This window comes from Propithecus coquereli, unplaced genomic scaffold (assembly GCF_000956105.1).
Source record: "Propithecus coquereli isolate 6110/MARCELLA unplaced genomic scaffold, Pcoq_1.0 Scaffold468, whole genome shotgun sequence".
Lineage (NCBI taxonomy): Eukaryota > Metazoa > Chordata > Mammalia > Primates > Indriidae > Propithecus > Propithecus coquereli.
In genome coordinates this window covers 841,440-861,619 of record NW_012150485.1, presented here as the reverse complement: position 1 = coordinate 861,619, position 20,180 = coordinate 841,440, and the positions used below count along the sequence as shown (strand labels likewise).

Here is a 20,180-nt window from a genome sequence, read left to right as displayed (position 1 = left end):
ACAAGACCCAGGCCCCAAATAAACACCATGCAAAGCCCACGTTTATCGGGCACTTACTAGAGACAAGCGTCGTGTCAGGTGGGTTTCATGACCATCTCACTTAGTCTTTGAGATAAGAATGAATATCCCCACTTCACAGATGAGGAAACCGAGGCTCAGATGGGTATGATTTGTTCAAGGATTGATGCCATGGGATGGTGACATGAGTATGTCTGATGCCACTGCCCACACTCGTAATTACCATGTCCTACTGCCCCCTCCAAATCCCAGTAGCAAGGGACCGGCACCAAAGGAGGACAGACAGGGTGTGGAAATTCGATGGGATTCATGACCAGCTGGGCAATCTGGGAAGGCCTCATGGAGGAGGGGCCAGGAGTTGAAGGATGGGTGGTATGTGACAAGCAGAGCCTGAGAAAAGGGTGTTCCAGGAGGGAAGCTGTGTAGAGCTGGGAAAGCATGGGGAAGGTTCCAGGTACCCAAAGCCATGCTCTTAAGCTCATGTATTGGCGAAGTGGGCAAGTCGGGGAGAGAGATGATGAGGAAAGCGGGCCAGGGCCACCGCAGAGAGTGGGTGGGGTCAGCCTGGGAGAGCCCTGGGTCTGACCGGTCTGAGGAAGGCCAGACCATCCCCAAAGTCTGGGGCATCCAGTACCCTGGTGCCCAGGTCCTTTGCTGGAAGATAGGACACCTGAGGCCTCACCCTTCTCTGGACCTGTGAAGCCTCCGCTGTCATTCCCTGACCCCTCCACCCAGACACCTAGACACAGGTAGAAGGGGCACAGGAAGAGGGGAGCCAATTCATTACAGACAGAACATGTTCATCCCTTGCCATGGGGCAACTTGGACCCAGTTCGAAACCAACTGGACTCTTCTGAAACTTTTTTTCTCTTCTAACCAGCTTCAGAGCATGTAGGAAGAATCCTAGTTCCAAACTAAAGAGATGACATTTTTCCTTGCTAATATGAGCTGCAGCGGAGGAAAGACTTCATTACACATATACTGAGATTCTGGGTAAGATCAAGTTTTTTTTGTCTAAAGCCTTTCTACTAAAACTATTTTTAAAAAATGATTTTTTAACCACCCAGATTGTCCAACCCTCTCATTGAGTGAGGAGCCCAGAGATGGCCTGGGAGTTGCCTGCAGCCACACAGTAGTGAGTGGCAGAGCCCAGAGCCAGGGGCCCAGTGTTCCTTGTGGACTCCAGCCCCAGTGCTCCTTCCACACGACAACGCCAGCTTGGTTTGGAACTGTTGGGCCCCAGGAGGGGAGGAGAGTGAGGCCAGGGCTCAGGGTTCAGTTTGGCCCAGCTTGAGGGCTTCTCGAAACTTCAGCTGGAAAGACTCTTCCCCCATAACACGCACCACACACCATTCCTCCACTGAGGGAAGCCTAACCCATCCTGGAACGAGCACTGGATGAGGAGTCAGCAGTCCAGGGATCCAGGCCAGCTGGGCCACTTCTCACCACTGGACTGCTTGGGTCACCTCCCTGGCTTCCTTGGCTATAAAAAACAAAAGAGCAGACAGAAACCCTCCAAAACCAAATAGACACATGGAGGTACACAGCCCCTGTAATCATGTGCAGAGTGAATTCAAAACCAGCTCTGGAGTCAGACTGCCTAGGATTGAATCCCACTTGTGTGCTCTGTGAATTTGGGCAAGTAACTCAATCTCTCTGTGCCTCAGTTTCCTCATCTGTAAAGTAGGGATAATAATAACATGACCTACCCCCATAAACTGGTTGTGAGAAAATTAAGCAAGATGATACTGTATGTGCTGAGAATTTAGGACAGTGCCTGACACATAGTAAGTGCTCTGCATAACTGTCAGTTGCTGTTGTTACTGCTCCTTGAGCCTCCATCGACCCCATGTCCTCCACCCAGCACATGATACAGATGTCTATGTACCCAAGAGCCTAGCCTGGTGCCTGGGGCTGGTGGAGTAAGGGTGGGTTGGGGAGGGGAAGAATATTTATAAAGCAGGTGCATGCATCACACTGGAGACCCCTTCCCCACAAACCCTCCCTTCCCCACCCCAAGCAGCTTCTCTAGGGGTCAAGGCTGTGAATGAATCTCTGAATGATACATATTCCTATGTTTGGTGACCAGTAATAATGAGCTTGTACGCCAGGTGAGTCACCCAGACCTGGTTCCGGGTCTGTGCCTTATATATATACATATATCCCTACAGTTCAAGAGCCACAGAGTCAAGGATCCTGGACATTCATTCATTCAACAAACATTAATTGGGTGCGTGGCAACCTACTGATTCATGAGTTGGAGGGTGTAAAATATTATTTAGAAGCTACACAGGGTCAGGCGAGTAACTTAATGTTATTAGACACGTGTTCCTTAAGTGTTTGTCCTCTGATCTTGAGAACACTATACTTATGTGACCTTGTTTATGAATTAAGGAGAGCCAGCTAATCTTTCAGAAGACTTCAATTTGCAGTTTCGTTCAAAAGCCCTTCAGCCTTTACCTGTCTTTCTGGGTTGCGCTAACTCCTTTGCTAGTTAAAAGCTTTCTGTGTCTTTAAAAGGGGGCGGCATCCTGTCAAAAGGCCCCTAAAGCATAGGCTGGAGGCGCATGAAGTCCCACCCACTTTTTGTGACGTCCTGTGTTCAGGCTTCTGATTGCCCACCTCCGACGTCAATCACAGGGCGTGTGTCTTGTTGGGACACAGTGGAGGGCTAAGCTTTGGTTCGCGGAGCGGTCGGGTGTATTTGCCACACGCCCCCACGCCCTCGAGTCCCCGGCACCCGACCCAACGGCGGAGCCCCAGCGCTTCCCGTGGCACCCTCCCGCACCGGATCGCTCCTCGCTGGGGCGGGACCTGGCCCGGCGGCTCCGGTCACTATGGTCAGTGGTCGCGGTGGGAACGCAGTGGGGGAGCGGGAAGGGGGCGCGGGGGGCGGGTTCGTGACTGGGCGCATGTGCACTCGCGGGACCGGGTCGGGCGCGAGGCTCATTCCCCTCGCTGTCCCCGCGGCGTTCGGATCCCGGATCCTGAGTCCGGACGGATGCTGGGGACCGGGTCGCGCCCTCCTGTCCCCCGGGACGCCCAGCAGAGGAGATCTAGCTCCGCCCGAGGCCCCCCTCCCTGTGCGTCTGCCCCAGGTGGCCCCGGGGGTGCTGCCCAGACGGCGCAAGGTAGGCGGGCTGGACCGGAACGAGGACTGGAGTCTCCAGACTGTGGGTCTCCTCCTCTTTGTTAGGTAGCCCCCCAGTCGACAGCTCATGGCCCCACCCGCCGAGGGTTTGGCCGTCAAAGACCACCGCCACCTAGCCCCCACCCCAACCCCATCAGTGAACTTGGGGGTTGCACAGGTGGCCAGTTCGCTGTCCCCGTGGGCGGCTGGACATTCGCTCTGTCTTTGGAGTTAGGACCCACGTGGACAGGCTGCCTCAAGTTTTGAGGAGCATGAGTTAGGGGTCCAGGGAAAGCAAAGACTAGAGGAACCCCTGATCCTGAGTCTTGTCTGAGCAGAAAGGGCCCCAGAGACCCCCTGAGCCAGATCTACTCCCGGGCTTGGGCAGGTGGGCAAACTGAGGCCAAACAGGGAAGGGGCTGATACTGATTGTGGTGGACCTGAGACTTGGACCCAAGCCTCTGGACCCCCAGTTCAGTGCTGTTTGTGTCACATCAGCCCACCTTCCAGGTTCTGTGGGGTCAGGTTTCCTGCAGGGGACTGGGTCGGATGGTTGCCTAAAACCCTTCAACCCTGAGCAGGGGGCTCCAGGGAGCTTGTGGAGTGTGTGGTCTGGTGGCCTGGCTCAGGGCCACACAGCCCTGGGTTCAAGTCTTGCCTCCACCCCTTGGAAAGCCAAGAGGCTTTGGTTGGTCTGTTCCCCTCCTCAGCACATGTGCGTGAGGCGCTGCAGCGAGGACCATGTGAGGTGATTGGCCACGGCTTTTCCTGTGATCACGGAGTCTTTGAAATGGGTGTGCACGGGTGCCTGGTTCTTCCTGCTTGGCCTCCTCCCTCCTATGTCTGGGCAGGAAAATGGGTCACCGCTGCAGATGCTGTGGGCTGGGGTATGGGTCAAAGCCTGGTCATGGCCTGGCATGTTCTGGGTGTGGCACGGGCAGCCAGGGCACCTGAGCCAGCGCTGTCCTGACCAAGCCAGCCTGCGCCTGGGGTGTGGGTGGGGGCCCCTGGGGCATCTGGAAGCACCAGCTTCCTGCTTCTACCTGGTGCCCAAGGGTTTACCTGGTTCGGCTGCTCCTGGATGGTGGTCCAGCTGTTCCTGCATCACCCAGGGAGTGGCACGAGCTGGGGTAATAATGCTGGGAATGCTGGGTTTAGCCACCTGGGAGCCAGAGGCTGGCATGCCCTTTGGCCACCACTGGGTAGCTGAGGGCACAGCAGGGGCAGTAGGGGGTGGGACCTCAACTTCTGCCTTTTGTGCTGCGCAGTGGTGAGACTGCTGACTCCACCCTCCCATCTGCGCTGGCCCGGGAGACTGGAAGTCAGAGGGCAGATGGGGTCCAGCGCACCAAGCGCTCACCCTCAGAGGCCTGGGGGCCTTGGAGGTGGACGAAGTGGTTAACCCACTAAATGGGACGTCTGCTGGGGAATCATGGGGGTGGAGGCTATGCAGGGTCTGTTCTTTTCCCTTCACATGGCATTTATTGAGCACCTACTATGTGCCAGGGACCATGTTGGGCCCTGTGCTGTGTGGTAATTTCGTGTGTTGTCTGAGTCCACATGGTGTGCATGGTGGGGGCGGGGGTGGACATAAGACAATGTCCTTGGAAAATACAGCATCTCCTTTGCTTTCCTGTTTCAAAGTCACCGGGCTAAGCTTAGGAAGGGGGCCCCAGGTAGAAGACAGGAAGCCCCTTGGGGAGGGCAGGGGCTGGGACAAGGACCAGGCCTGAGGCTGCCACTGGCAGAGGCTGCAGATGGTGAGGAGTCTCGTGAGCCCTCGAAGTGCGTTGAGCATTTGGTGAATGAATGAGTGGGAGTCAGACATAAACAGTAAAACCACAGGGTCCTGTCGTGCTTTGTTCTGTCACCTGTGAAACAAGTCCTGGTGGGCGCCCCTGTCGGGCCTGTGCGGGGCACCGTGTCAGTGATGAGAACAACAAGGTGTCTGTCCTCTCCGGGAGCCTGGGGCCAAGACAGAGCTGGACACAGCAGTCCCTGAGCTACTGGCAGTGGCCTAAGAGGCTGGCCAAGGGCTTTGGGGGCACAGCAGGAAGTTAGTGCACTCTGAGGGGGTGGGAGTGTTGGGGAAGGGTTCGCAGAGGAGGTCTTTTGAGCTGGGTGTTGAAGGATGTGTAGGAGAGTTCAGGAAGGATTTGAGGAAGAGGACATTCCACGTGGGGGCACAGGGGGCTTAAAGGCCTGGAAACGTGGTCAACAATGCCATGGTATTCTGGCCAAGGCGAGCAGCCTCTGTAGATGCAGGGCGCTTGCGGGAGGCAGGGGAGATGAGTCTGGAAAATTAGGTGGGGTCAGAACGTTCTGGGCAGGGCTTCACTCTCTGTGTTGTGGAGTTTGGGTGCTGCAGATGGTGGGGAGGGAACCGTGACATACTTTTGAGAAGTAAGAGCTGGTTAACTTGGACGATCTCTCTGGCAGTGAAGCGGACACAGGGGTGGAGGCGGCCAGGCCGGAGTCCGAGACCAGCTAGTCCATGGTGCGCTCGTTCACTCAGTGGGCTCGTCTGCGGGGCTGCTGTCGCAGAGCACCGCGGCCTGGGGGGTTCAGGACAACAGAAGTTCTTTCTCTCACAGGCTAGAAGTCCAAGATCAAGGCGTCAGCAGGGCCACGCTCCCTCTGAAGGTGCCGGGGGAGGGTCTGTCCCGGGCCTCCCTCCGAGCTTCTGGTAGTTCCTTGGCTGTGGCAGCAGAACCCTGATCTTCACACGGCCTTCTCCCCGCGTGCGTGTCTGTGTCCTCATTTCCTCTTTCTGTAAGGACACCAGTCAGGTTGGATTAGGGGCCCACCCCGCTCCAGTACGACCTCATCTTAGCTAACTACATCCGCAATAACCCTATTTCCAAATAAGGTCACATTCTGAGATACTGGGGGTTAGGAATTCCACATATGAATTTTGGGGTGACACAATTCAACCCGTAGCACTCGGTCAACATTTTTGGAGCATTGCTGTGTGCCAGGCCCCGGGAGCCAGCAGTGACAGAGGCAAAGTCTCGGCCCTCATGGAATTGATACTCTCCTGGAAGGAGACAGTCAGTATGCAAATAAACGGGGAACCTACTGTCAGATCATGCCCTGAAGAGGTAAAATAAGCTGGAGGGAGGGGCAACTTCAGACAGCCTGGTCTGGGAAGGTCTCTCTGAGGTGACGTCACCTGCATCATGGGAAGAGGCAGATGAGCGTTCTAGGCAGGAGGAACAGCATGTGCCAAGGCCCTGAGGTAGAAGCGGGTATGTCTTGTTGAGGAGCAGAAGGGGGGCTGTGCGGGAGCGAGGAGAGCGAGGAGAGCAAGGGCCAAGTGGGTCGGAGCTGTGCACAGCCTACGGGCAGGAGGGGAGTGGAGGAGCACTCCTGGGCCACGGAGTGAGCTCTGGCTGGGCGGCAGCGTTCTGGGGGTGCGTGGTGGAGCAAGAGAGCGGTTGGGGACATGCTAACTCACAGCCGTGCTCAGACACCCGAGCGGCTGCTGGCTGTTTGAGGCTGGAGCTCTGTCTAGGCACAGGTTGGTGCAGACATGAGGATCTGAGGAGGGTCCGCTGGGAGGTGTTACCTGAGGAGAGCCGGTATGTCACCATGGCTAGGGGACTTGGCAGATGGGATCAAACTAAGATCCTGAGTTATCCAGGTGGGCGCAGGGATGGAGCTACGAGGGTCCCTGCGGGGGGAGCAGGGGTTGGAATCAGCGGTAGAGACAGTGGAAACAGACCAGGGGACAGGGCAGCCTCTGGAAACGGAAGAAGGCAGAACACAGATTGTCCTGGAGCCTGCAGGAAGCGCGCAGCCCCTCTGACATCTGGACTTTAGCCCAGGGAGACTCTTTTTGGACTTGGGACCACCAGAACTATAAGATCAGAAACTTGTGTTGTTCCGAGACACTAAATTTGTGCTAACTTGTTATTATACAACAGCAAAAGGAAACTCAGGGCAATAGATCTCCCCTAAAGCCATGTCCTCCAAACATTTTTGACTTTATCAATAAAAAAATGTCGAGCACTCCATACATATATATTTTATATGTCATGCCCCAGAGCAGACATTTAAAAGGGCATTTCCTATCAGCCCTGGAACAGCCCACCGTGGAGGCCTCTGCCCCAGACAGGCCAGGCCAGGGCTGAGGACAGTGTAAGTCTCTGCAGGTGACTGGGACCTTCTGAGAGAGGAGGGTGGCCCAGGTCTGAGCCCTGCCCTTCTGGCAGGTGAGACTGGAGGCTCTGACCTTCTCTGCAAAGGAGTCAGCACCTCGAGGTCAGGCCACGCGGTGAGCTGTGGCTGCAGGCTGGGCCTGGTTGGCCAGGCTGACTCGCCGGCCCTGCCCAGGTGGGAGATGGGGCTGGCCAAGGGCTGGCGCTGCCCACTGGGGCCCCAAGCCTGGGCTGCAGGTGCACTTGGATGCCCTGAGGAAGGGCACGTTGCTGGGGTTACAGGCAGAGGTGAGAGCCGAGGCCTGGCTATTGAGGAATTGTTAGGAATTGACAATAGACCAGGTGAGTTCTCTTCTTGGAGGGTGACAGGGTGCAGAATGGCACCTGCTTTGTTGAATGCCTCTGATGTGCTTGGTGACCAGAGTCCCAAGTCCCTGCCTGAGATTGTCACACCATGTGACCTGGGGCAAATGGCTTGGCCTTTCTGTGCCTCAGTTTCCTCATCTTTAAAAAAGATATTTGAGGCTCAAATGAGATAACCTATTGAGAGTATGCAGTGAATGCCCAGCGAAGGTTAGCTTCCTTCGTTCAACAGGCAATAACTGAGCACCTGCTGGGTGCCAATGGTGTTCCAGGCCCTTGGGGTACACTCGTGAACAGAAGTGACAGAAGGTCCCTGTCCTGTGGGACTTCATTCATTTCACCTCTCACAAAAGCTCAGAGAGGCCGGATTCAAACTCTGAGCTGTGCCTACTCCAAGAGGAGCCCTCAGAGAACACACACTGGAGGTGACGAGGACCTCGCTCGGGGTCCCACGCTGTCTAGACTAGAGTGTTCTGGGACAGGCCTTCCAGGACTGAGGGACTGGGCTGCCTGAGCCCACTCCTTTCCGCTCGGCGCCTCCCCACCCTGCAGCCTCCGGTGCCCCGCCCCACGGTCTCTTGTCGGGGGCAGGGGTACCTGGAGAGCCTTACACGGAGTTGGGCACGTGGCTGCTTGAAGAATTCCTGGGTTATGTGGGCAGGTTTTAGAGATGCAGAGAGGCTTGGGAGAGAAAAGCAGGGGACTCCCGCTCTCTCTAAATTTGGAGGTTGGGGGCGGTGTGTGCGTCAGGGCTGGGGTATCAGGAGCGTATCTCTGGCGTTACAGGACGTGCTTTACATGCGGCTCTTTAGTCGCAGCCCAAGCCCGTCCTCCAAGGCCAGCAGGCAGACACAGTGCAGGCTCCCTCCAAGGACTCAAACCCGGTCTGAACACCCAGCCCACGTTCTAGTTCCCAGGGTTGCTGAGGAAAAAGCCAGAGATTAAAGAAACATCCTTTTCTCACTTTGAAATATATTCCCAGCTTCAATCTGCTAAAAACTGTCTCCAAGTTGAGGTGCTATCTGCCTGACTTAATTAGCATCTATTTGCAAGCCAGCAATTAAAGGGCTAAAATCCCTTCAGGTGGCCTGATTAGGTCTGACAGGACATTGTCAGGCGTGGCCTGCCTGTCCTTTCTCCATAATATCCTGGAAATGTCCAGCCATAGTTTAAACAACAAGCATCAGTTAGAGTCAGCCAGGATCAAACACAAAGCATCGTACCTGATTTATGGGCTGGAAAATTGAGGATGTACCTGGGGTTTTCTCTGGACTTGAGTCTCTAGTCTTGCCCGGGGCTGTGACCAGGGCTGTGCTGGTGGGAAGGTGGCAGGGACCGCCTTGAGCTGATTTGGGTCATTCTGAAGGTGCCACGCAGGGACTTGAAGGGCCCAGGTGGAAACCCGCTTGTCCCCCAGGTGCCCCGTAAACACACTGGAGACCACTAGGGGGCGCTGGAGCCAACCCGCTGCCCCAAGGCTCCGTCACCTGCAGATGCGGGCGACCCATGCCGTGTGACAGCAGGGGTGGCTCTGAAATAATACTGAGCAAAGGAAGAAAACCCCACAATATCCATAGGATAACATGCAAACTTAAAATGCAGGCGTACATACAACTCTGTATTTTTTAAAAGACAGATACATTTCATTTGTAGGAGGAACCTAGACTAGTCAAATTCATTAGAGACAGAAAAGTAGAAAGGTGGTTGCCAGAGACTGGGGGAAGGGGAATGGGAGTTAGCGTTCAATGCAGATGGAGTTTCAGTTTGGGAAGATGAAAACGTTCTGGAGGTGGACGGTGGTGACGGTACCACAACAACGTGGATGTCCTTGATGCCACCGAACTGTGGTTAAAAATGGTTAAAACAGAAAGTTTCGTGGTACATACATTTTTATCATCATCATCATAACAGACACATATTGACGTGCCAAGGAGACCACCAACCAAGGGTCGGGGGTATGGAGGGATCTGAGCAGGGATCAGGGATGAAGGGAAAACGTGAAAAAAATGCCTTGCCGGGGCCAGGTGCCAACGGTGTGTCCCCGGGACCAAGGGTGTGGTGAGCTCAGCTCTCAGCAGCAGGGAGGGCCCTGAGCTGCCATTTAATATTTTTTATTTAAAGCCAAAAGCTTTCCTAGAAGGCCCTGCAAGTTTTTCATGGGTCCAGCCGGCCAGCCCCGTTCACTTGGCCGCCCACAGCTGCGAGGGAGGCGAGGACAGTGACTGGGAACGCGGTGGGAGTGGCACGGCTTTCCCAGTCACTTTTCATCGAGTTGCAGGGTTCTGCCAGTGAGGAAGAAACGGGCCACGGCCGATGGGACAGCAGCCCTCGGCGCCTGCCCCAGGGTGGTCGTCTGCTGCCCCCTGATTGTTTCCGGTTGCCCTGCCACCGTGGTGTCAGGCCAGAGGGAGGAAGGAGCCTGGGGCTGACTTAATTTTGCAAAGAAGGGTGGGTACAGGATGGAACTTTCCAGAAACAAAACCCAGAATCCCTTCTCCCCGCCCTAAGTGTTTGTTTCCTCTGTTTCCTCTTTTGGAAACATTCTTCCTCCTGTCTTTAGGACAACTACATCTTCCATTATGCTTTTACGTTTTCCTCTGGGAAGTTGTCATTGACCCCCTGAGTCCAGGAGAGGGCATGTGTGGGGCCTCCGCAAGGGAAAAAGGAGTAAAGTGTGAGTGCAAGGGAGAGCCCGAGCCTGACTCGGGTGGGGCGGGGAGACCAGGGAAGCCGCATGGAGGAGGCGGCTTATAATCATTCATTTAGCAAACGTCTCAGCTCCTGCTCTGTGCCGGGCCCTGTGATGGGCCCTGGGGAGTCAGGCAGACAGTATGATAAGCTGTCCCGAGGCAGGAGAGGCTGTGTGGCTTGGAGACTTTGATAGGTGGGGACATCCAGGTCCCCTAGAGACGGCCCTTCCCAGTCCCGGCACCTCTCCGCAGTCCTGATGCTGGACATGGGAATCTGGGCCCGATGTGAGTTTGGAGTCTGTCCAATGTGGGGACAGGAGCAAACCGAGACGTCGTTTAGGCCTCATAATCTCGTGGCCCAGCTCTCTGCTTCTGTGTGCTCAACTTTGGGGAAAGCTCATCATTAAAAATCCAGATATATTTCTTCGGGTGGAGAAAGGGGTTTAAAACACTGAAAGGCTCCTCCCTGAGCAGATGGCATTGGGTTGAGGTCATTCTCTAGTCAGTGATGAGGCTGAGACCACTGGGAAAGGCCGCTGTGAAAGAGGCAAGCTCCAGCGACAACTAAGTGTCAAAAATGACGGCGATAAACGGATGGAAAACTAGATTTCCACTTACAAAAATCCCAACTAACGCCAACCTTTCGGCTGTGCACTGTTGCATAAAAATGGTCTCCCTGGGTTGTATGTGGGAGCCAGGGTCACTTATTTTAAACTATAAACTATAAGTGGCTTTAATGCCACTTTCTCTTACACTATTTTCATGCGGAGATCAAAGGCGGTTTGCAGGCAGGGGTGCATCTCCCTGTCTGAGCCCCGCTGATGAGATAGCCCAAGGCGAGGAGTTGGCTGCTAGAACAGACGTGTCTCCCCCTGCAGCTTCCTCCTGCCTTTGCCTCCTCCCTGCCTGCCGATTTCTTCTCACCTGGGAGAGACCCTTTCTCTAGGAGGCTTGTCTTTCTGGGTTGGAATTGACTCAGAGCTGGTGTAGTGTGAACTTTTGCCGGTAGGTGGTGCGTGGAGATGCCCTCCCCACGCTATGCTCCATGAACTTAGATCTCTGAAACCTTCCTCCCTCCATGTACCAGTTCTTCTGAGGGCCTTATTACCCTGTAGCATTATCATTTTCCCTCCAGACTGTGAACCTTGGGTGGGGAGGGTGGTGCTAGATGTTCTTCCCTCTGTATTTCCAGCATGTGACACAGTATTTGGCATAGCTGAGGCTGGATGTTCAGGAATTGTTGGATGAATAAAAGAATGAGTGAATGAATGAGTGAGTGAGTGAGTGAATGAATGAGACAGGAAGGACAAAGGGAGACGAAGGCACTTATCCTTGGCATGAGGTTTCATTAGGCTCAAGGTATTATATTCTATAAAACGATCCAGGCCCCGGTATGGTGGCTCGTGCCTGTAATCCTAGAACTTTGAGAGGCCAAGACGGGACATCATTAATAGAATGTGACATTCTATCAATTCTTTGGGATCATCCTGAAAACAGGATTTACCAGAGGAAAATCCAAGCTGAGGCAGGAGGATCGCTTGAGGCCAGGAGTTTGAGCTCAGCCTGAGCAACATAGGGAGGGAGACCCCATCCCTACAAAAAAAAAATTAGCCGGGCATGGTCGTGTGTACCTGTACTCCCAGCTACTTGGGAGGCTGGGGCAGGAGGATCGCTTGAGCCCAGGAGTTTGAGGTTGCTGTGAGCTATGATGAAGCCACTGCACTCTAGCCAGGGCGACAGAGCAAGACCTTTTTCAAAAAAAAAAAGAAAAAAAGTATAAAATGAATCAGTTTGCAGGTTTCAAGATGAGGTTCCACATAACCAGGTCCCTCCTCACGGCAGTGCTCAGCCTGGCTGTCCCTGTCCTGGGAGTGTGACAATCCAGGCAGGCATCTAGGATGCAGGTAACATACATGTTCTTTTCGTGGGAAGGTATCATTCACTCTCTTATGTAACTAGCAGAGGCCACCAACGTGGTGAATTCCATGAGTTGCTTTTGAAATGGTCACAGCGTTTCTTCTTTATCTTTCAGAGTGAAACATCTTTCAACCTAATATCAGAAAAATGTGACATTCTATCAATTCTTCGGGATCATCCTGAAAATAGGATTTACCAGAGGAAAATCCAGGTGGGGCAGAGGGTGGGGAAAAAAGGACCCTGAATTAGATGGGCTGGAGTTGGGAACAAAGAAGGAGGTGCCACTTTGAAGGCCTGGGCCAGGTTCCTGGGCAAATGAAAGCCAGCACTCCAGAATGCTTTGATGTTGGGCATTTGCCTTAGCAAGAAATCCTTCAGTTGCAAAAAAAAAAATTTTTTTAAGCAATTTTTTTTAAAGCTACACACTGTGCTAGTGCTTTATTTACTCGCTGAGACTCTGATGGTCCCGCTTGGGTCAAGTGCCTATCGGCAGCTAAGGGTGGTGGTGTTGGCATCATGTGATCTGAACGCAGCCACAGGTACACATCCTGGGGCAGGAGCTGGGGCCAAGCAGCAAGCTGACACTCGTGTCCCCTAAAACCCTCTCAGAAGGTGAGACCAGGGACTCAAAGGAGCAACTCCTCCCCTGCCAGCCTGCCGCAGGTGGGCCCGGGTCAGCTCTGAGCCTTCTCGTCGCCAATGGTGGGGAGCAGGGACTTCCTGACCCCTTGAAAACCATTCTCTGTCGTCAAAACCCTGCCTGTAGCCCCACAGGGCAGGAAATGGGATGCCAGGCCAGTTGAGAGGGACACTGACAGCTGGGAGTAGAGCTGGAGCAGGGGGTGGCACAGGAATATTGGGAGGACTGTCCAGACCGAGGCCCTCCAGGGCACCGGGAGGCCCTTTCCCCAGACTCTGCAGCCCCTCTTTCCCCACAAGCCCCACCGCCCACCTTCTGCTGCTGGCTCCTGCTTCTCTCAGCGTCATTCCTCCAGGAAGCCTTCCTTGACTTCCAAAGTCCCATGTCGATGCCACTGACCTGTGGCACCCAGCCGGGCACTTCTCTGTCCTAGCACCACCACTGTCTAATCGTCTGTCTTCTCCCCTAGGCTGTGGGCTGCCTGGGGCCAGGATGCATGCACTGCACTTCTGTATTCATGAAATGAGTGGTGCGGGGAGACTGGGGGGACAGCCAGCCTGTCGGGAGGGAGCAGGTGTTATCTGGGAGAGGGGGGGCTGGGGCCCAGCCAGGCCCAGTGCCCAGTGCCACACCGAGCCCTTGTCCTGCAGATGTCCACATTTCCTTCTCTCCCCACCCACACAGGAACTCAGCAAAAGGTTCACCGCGATCCGTAAGACCAAAGGGGACGGAAACTGCTTCTACCGGGCCCTGGGCTATTCCTACCTGGAGTCCCTGCTGGGAAAGAGCAGAGAGATCCTCAAGTGAGTGGGGTGGGAGGGACTCGCCAGGTGACCTCCCTGGGTTCTCGAGGCCCTGGGTTCTCTGCGCCAGGTCAACCCTGAGTCTCCAAGAGGGTTTTTCCTCCGCTCAGGCTGATTAACCCAGGGAGTGAGCTGGAGGGCTGCCTGGCAGAGGCGTTTGATGTTGGGGAAGCCCAGCTGCTCGCTAGGGTAGAGTTGGGGCTGCCAAGAGGCTGGGAATAGAATCAGTGACCTTCTAGCGCTTTCCAGCCCCATTTCATCCACAAGTCTGGGTCAGCCCAGGTGAGTTGCGTTTGGGCGGGTACTTGGTGACTCACTCCCAAAAAAAAAGAAAACAAACAAACAAAAGAAGCACCTTTGCCCTGTTGTTCTGATGATCCTGCTGCCCTTGGTTTGGAGTGTGTGTAGCCCAGGTGTGCGCCTGGCCGGGCCTGGATCTGAGCTCGGTGTGGGAGCAGGTCTCTGCGCAGGGCTTCCCTGTGCCGTTCCTCCGTCAGACCTTCACGTGTTGGTTAGTTCGGGCTTCTCACACCCAGACCTTTGTACAAAGGTCCTGTGATCGGTTAGGGGCAGGTTCCCGTTCGGTAGGTCTGGGGTGGGGCCTGAGGTCCTGCATTTCCTGCGAGCTCCCAGGCGATGCCCATGCCGCCCGGCCTCGGACCGCACTTTGAGGAGCAAGGAGTCAAGAGGCCTCCTGGCTCTCAACCTTTGGTGATCTCGCCGCGCTCGGAGGATTTGGTGAAGTCCATGGGCTCTCCTCATCGGAGACATGCACCCCCACATGCAGCCCCTGGAAACAGTGCAGTGGGGCTGCGGTCACAGAGCTCCTGAGCTTGGTCCGTGGACCCCTTTAGCTAAGCAGGTTTCTCAACAGCAGCACTTCTGACGTTTGGGGTGGGGCCAGTCTCGCTGTGGGGGGCTGTCCTGCAGCGTGCCTGGCCTCCACCCATGAGATGCCAATAGTAACCTCTCCCCAAAAACATCTCCAGACGTTGCCAGGTATCTCCTTGGGAGGAAAAAGCGAACCCGCCAGGTTAAGAACTACTAGGTTAAGGCCACCATCTCCTGTTCAAAATATAGGTGCTCTCCAAGGAGGCAGAAGTTAAACCATCTGTTCCTTATTTTGAATGAACCATTCAGATGGTTTCCCAAGTGAGAAACCGGCTGAGGCCCTTCAGATGGGTGGTCAGCTTTCTCAAGCACCCCCCCTATTTCTCACAGCCCTGTGGGGGTCGAGACAGCACAGTGCAGGGGTTGTGACCCCAACTTCGTCTTCCCCATGACCCATGTCCCCTGGAATTGTGCCATGCAGCCGCCCTGGCCTCTGAGGTCAGACCGCACTCTCTCGCTTACTTTCTGTGTGACCCTGGGCAAGTGACGTGGCCTCTCTGAGCCTCAGTTTTCACATCTGTGGAAGGTGGATAATATTTCATACCTAAGGGTGCTGTCGTGAGGACTCGGTGAGGTATTGCTGGGCAAGCCCAGCCCCTGCGTCTCTCTCTCCGCCAGCCCCTGTGCTCTGGCCACCTTCCCTCACCCTCCCTTGCCTCGCCAGTAAGTGCACAGGGGGTGCCACCGTGAACGGGAATGAGAGAGACAGAAATCCCTGCCTCACGGAGCTTGCATCCTACCGGGAGAAGATGACGGGACACAAGTAGCTGCGTCCGGTGTCAGGTGGCGATGAGTGTTGCGGGAAACGTCAGGCAGGGAAGGGGGCCAGGGAGCCCGGGCGGGGGCTGCAGTGTTGAGCAGGGGTTGGAGAGGTCAGAGGGCTGGGGCCTCATGGGCCCCTCTAAGGACCTTTCAGCCTGAATGACATGGGAGCCACCGGGGGATTGAGCAGAGGAGGGGACCTGCCCTGCTGGCTGCTGTGTGCAGGATAGACTGGGGCAGGGACACAGGGAGACGTGGTCAGGAGTGACCCGGAGGAGAGATGGCCGTGGTGGGAGCAGGTGGACGAGACGGGCGTGGCGAGAAGCAGTCAGATAGATTCTAGATGCGGTGGGGTTGGTGTAGACAGGATTCGTGCGGGGCCTGGACATGGCATGTGAGCAGAGAGGGAGGGGGGTCAAGGATGACTCCCAGGTGTTTGGCTTGAAAGTTGGCGGGATGGTCAAGCCCGGGCAGGGCTGGGATGGTTAGTCCTGTCCAGCACCTCCCGCTCAGGAGGCACCCTCATTGTCACCCCTGGGCTGTGTGGGAGGGTGTCTCCTGACCATCCAGCCCCTGCCCTGAGCCGCAGGGGAAACCCAGTGGGCGCCAGTGGAGTGGCAGTAGCAGGCCAGAGGGTGGAAAGCACTGGATGCTCAGTACTTCCTGCCTGTCCTCAGCCCCCTGCAGTGGAGGTGACATCAACACCCACACGGCACAGAGGGGAACCCTCCGCTCAAAGCCACAGGGGGCTTACGGGGCGGGAGGGGGATGCAGCCAGAAGCCAGCACAGTGCTCATTCCTTCCGCTTCAGGCAGCTCACCCCACACCTGTCCTGGTCATATCAGGCTCTTAGATATGGCCCAGGACTAGGCAGGGGCAAGTCACCTTTAAGCAAAAGCAGCCCTGTTTCTGATTTAGGAGATCAGCTTCCTATTCACGCATGCCACCCGCCTCCTCCCTCCCACGTGCCTCCCTCCCGCAACCAAGGCACCTGATCTTCCCAGACCATAGCAGCTTGTGAAGCTACCCAGGCCTTTGTACTCCTTTGTGAAACCCCCCGCCTCCTGGATCCCCCTTCCCAGGGGACGGGTGCTGGGCAAGAGAGCTAAGCATGGCTGCAGTGTTCTGTGTCTGCTAGCTGGTCACCCAGGGCCACTCGCTTGGTCTTTCTTGTGCAGGAGGCAGCCCTTCTTCCATATCTCATCTCTGCTGCTATACTCTGTGTGTCCTGGAGCGGGGGGCCAGGCCCAGGTTCCTCCCCATGCCCCTGAGGGTGCCAGGACAGGTCCCAGGCAGGGGCCGTGTGATTAGGGGACCTTGCAGTGGGCGCAGAGGGGCTATGCAGAGTTCCCAGAGCCAGGGCCTTTGGGCCAGGTGTTCACGGGTGACTGGGTGCTGGCAAACGTTTAACAGCTTGCTGGCGGGGGCTGGGAGGCCGGATGTGAGCCGTCAGCTGCTTGCTGATAGCTGTCAATGCTCCTGTCATGATCGACTCCCAGCTGTCCTTACGAGGTCACTGAGTAGGGCGTTGGGAAGAGATGCAAAGTAACACACACTACAGTCCATGTCATTTTTCCTCTGTATGTGCACAATAGACCCAACCCCATAACCTCAAGAGCATAGATCATAGTAAATAATCAGTAAATAATGAGTTTTGAACATTTTTTAACTTTGTTTTTTTCGTATGCTTTATTTCATTGTAAATTTACATCATTCGAGTTTTAATAATGGCTATGTTAACACCTGGCTGGCTGAATTCTTGAAAATTTAACAATTAATTCACTCTTGTGAGCAGATACAAACCGGCTGTTGCACAGCCCCGAGGAGAGAGTCCCTGGCAGAGGGGCTGGCAGTGCTAATAGGGTAGAAATGTGCGTGGGGACAGCTGTGGTGGGACGGGGGGTTCTGAGGACTCACTGGAGGGGCCGCTGGGTGCAGGGTTCAAGGGGGACGCGCAGCTGGCGTCTCAGCACACTCCCTGTGGTTCCCTGTAAGCACCGCGTCTGCTCCTTTTTAGGTTCAAAGAGCGTGTACTGCGGACCCCAAACGACCTTCTGGCTGCTGGCTTTGAGGAGCACAAGTTCCGAAACTTCTTTAATGCCGTGAGTTCGCTTGGGCCATGCTGGCTGAGGAGCCAGGTCCCCCCTTCCACGCTGGCAGAGCAGACACCGGCGGGAGTCCCCACACAGCCCACAGCTCTGCTCCTCCTGGGGAAGGACAGAGGGCTGTGGCCTGCTTGTAGGGGTGTGTGGGCACAAGGAGCCCAGGGCCCTGCCCTTCCCTGGGAGGAGGCCCCTCCTTCACCCCACTCCCTCTCCACCTCACATCTCCCCATCTGATTAGTTAAGGGGGTGGGTTCAAGGACTCTCTGAATGTGTGTACATGAGAACCCCATCCCAGCTGCTGATGGGGGAGACCCAACTGCTGCTCCCTAGACAGGCCTCCGTACGTACGAATTCCGAGGTCTTGCTGACCCCTGTGAATGAGGGAGGCGGGCGAGGAGCGAGGCCGGGCCTTGCCAGGGCCTCCCTGGCTGATGGCTGGGTGGGCGCAGTTCTACAGCGTGGTGGAGCTGGTGGAGAAGGACGGCTCGGTGTCCAGCCTGCTGAAAGTGTTCAACGACCAGAGCGCCTCGGACCGAATCGTGCAGTTCTTGCGCCTGCTCACGTCGGCCTTCATCAAGAACCGAGGAGACTTCTTCCGGCACTTCATTGACGACGAGATGGACATCAAAGACTTCTGCATGCATGTAGGTGCTCGGTTCTCAGTCCCTACCCGGGCTCTGCTGCTGTCTCCTGCAGGCTGCCGCACCCTGTCCCTAGCCAGGGGATGCGGGTGTCAGAGCTGCCCTACTGATTCAAACAGCACTAGATTAGCATGTCGCAGGCAGGTCCCACCTGAGCTGCCTGTACCGAGTGTCTTGGGGCAGGTCACCTCCCCTCCCTTGGGATTTCCCATCTAAAGAATAAGGGCTTTGGACTGGCCTGTTTACACAACTGCACAGCCCAGAGTCACGTCTGCCCCAACACGTGTTTTGGTTTACAGTGCATGGTATTTACCTGAAAGAGCTGCCAATATTTAAAAATTGGGCAATTTTATATGAGTATCTGGATTTCTCCTGGAAAATCAGGAGATTTAGCCCCCAGGCCCTTACTCTTGCATGGCAGCACCGGCTAGCAGCAGCTGCCCGCCACGCGTGGGACGTGCTCGCCAGCCCGCCACCACCCCTGCCTCTCTCTGCTCGCGCCTCTGAAAGCACTTGCGCTTGGAATCCCTGGGCGACCAGGTGCCTCTCAGCTCTGAGATTCTTTGATGCCCAACCTGAAGAATCCCTGCCCCCCTTTCCAGGTCGCTCAAAGGTAGTGGCCTCTTCTCAGGTACAACGGGAGGGTCTAGAATAAAAGAGATCCAGGCTCAATTCTTGCAATTCTAGCAATTTCTAGTTGTGCTACTTCCTCCCAGTGAGCCATTTTCCTTTGTGAAGTGAGGACATCAGTGCCCACCTCATGGGTTGTTGTGACAACGATGTCCCAGCACCGAGGCTTTGCTGTGACCGTGAGCCAGGGTTGAGCTGGCTTGACCTCTGTCAGGCCTTCCTCCTGAGCTGCCTTATGTTTTCGTTTTGGCCTTTGCAGGAAGTGGAGCCCATGGCCATGGAGTGTGACCACATCCAGATCACAGCCCTGTCCCAGGCGCTGAACATCGCCCTGCAGGTGGAGTACGTGGACGAGATGGACACTGCCCTGAACCACCACGTGTTCCCCGAGGCCGCCACCCCTTCCGTTTACCTGCTCTATAAAACATCCCACTACAACATCCTCTACGCAGCCGATAAACACTGATTAATTTTAGGCCATGCAGTGGAGTCTGTCACCTAATGGGACTGCATTCTGAATGGAACATTCCGGCTTTTGAATTTTTTAAGCGATCTAGACTGTAGCTAGGAAATGTACAGCCTTCTGGGCAGAGCCACTGGGAATGAGGCCTACCGATTCTGGACTGTGGTAATGGTGGTATTTTTAGTATTTATTCTGATGGAGGATCACATGCTTTCTAATCCTGGGCCAGGAAGTGAGGGCCTCTGACTCTGCACCCCAGTTCCCTGTGAGACGCTGGGTGGGTCACCCACTCTGTTCAGACCTGTTTCTTCGACTGGAGGAGGTTCCTGCCAGTGTTGACATTCCATTGTACGAAAATGGGGTCCTCTGGTTTCTCTTTACCAGGGGTAGTGCCTCTCCGCAGGGGAGGAAAACTCAAGGTCAGCTGTCTTGACTCAAGTGACTTACTTACCAGGCCTACGAAAAGGAATCCAGTCCGGTCGGTTGTGGGACTGGGCTCTGGTGGATGGGCTGTTGAGGTCAACTTGAATGTGAGGGCTGCGGTGTGGTTCCAAACATTCCTGATGGGTGTGTTTTCCTACCCCTAACTTAAGGAGAAAAAAGACTTTTGTGTCAAAGTCCAGAAAGGGGCCTTTAGCCTTCGGCATGAAGCTCAAGTTGTTGGGCCCCTTCTACCTCTCTCAGGGCCAGAGCTGGCTGAGTTTTGGCAGGTAGGCCCTTCAGGTTCTGCTGTCAGCCCCACCTGAATAGAGGCTGAGGAAGGCTAGGGTCTGACCAGAATCTGTGTATTTCTGTCTGTGACCAGGAAGCTGCAGCTGTCCCTTCATCCCCAGCATATCCTGGAAGTAGAGTCTAGATACTCAGCCGGGTAGAGATGTTGGCACATGCAGCCGTGGACCCCAGCTGAGCAGAGCTGACGCTTCGCAAGGCTGCCCTTGGCTTCTTTCGCCCATTCCTTCTGCTCTCT

General features: G+C 55.3%; 1 protein-coding gene across 1 annotated transcript; it reads left to right on the top strand.

Moving 5' to 3' along the window:
• Positions 1-2,700: 2,700 nt before the first annotated feature.
• Positions 2,701-19,815, top strand: OTUB2 (OTU deubiquitinase, ubiquitin aldehyde binding 2). The gene is made up of 6 exons (XM_012655216.1): positions 2,701-2,858; positions 12,394-12,489; positions 13,603-13,721; positions 17,392-17,476; positions 17,929-18,123; positions 19,010-19,815. Exons 1-6 carry the CDS (start codon positions 2,856-2,858, stop codon positions 19,214-19,216), a joined length of 705 nt encoding a protein of 234 aa, XP_012510670.1. The 5' UTR covers positions 2,701-2,855; the 3' UTR covers positions 19,217-19,815.
• The last annotated feature ends 365 nt before the right edge of the window (positions 19,816-20,180 follow it).

Coding starts and splice junctions, on each gene's coding strand:
- OTUB2 (XM_012655216.1), top strand. Junction 17,477..17,928: donor TCCGAAACTTCTTTAATGCC/GTGAGTTCGCTT, acceptor GGGTGGGCGCAG/TTCTACAGCGTGGTGGAGCT. Junction 18,124..19,009: donor TCAAAGACTTCTGCATGCAT/GTAGGTGCTCGG, acceptor TGGCCTTTGCAG/GAAGTGGAGCCCATGGCCAT.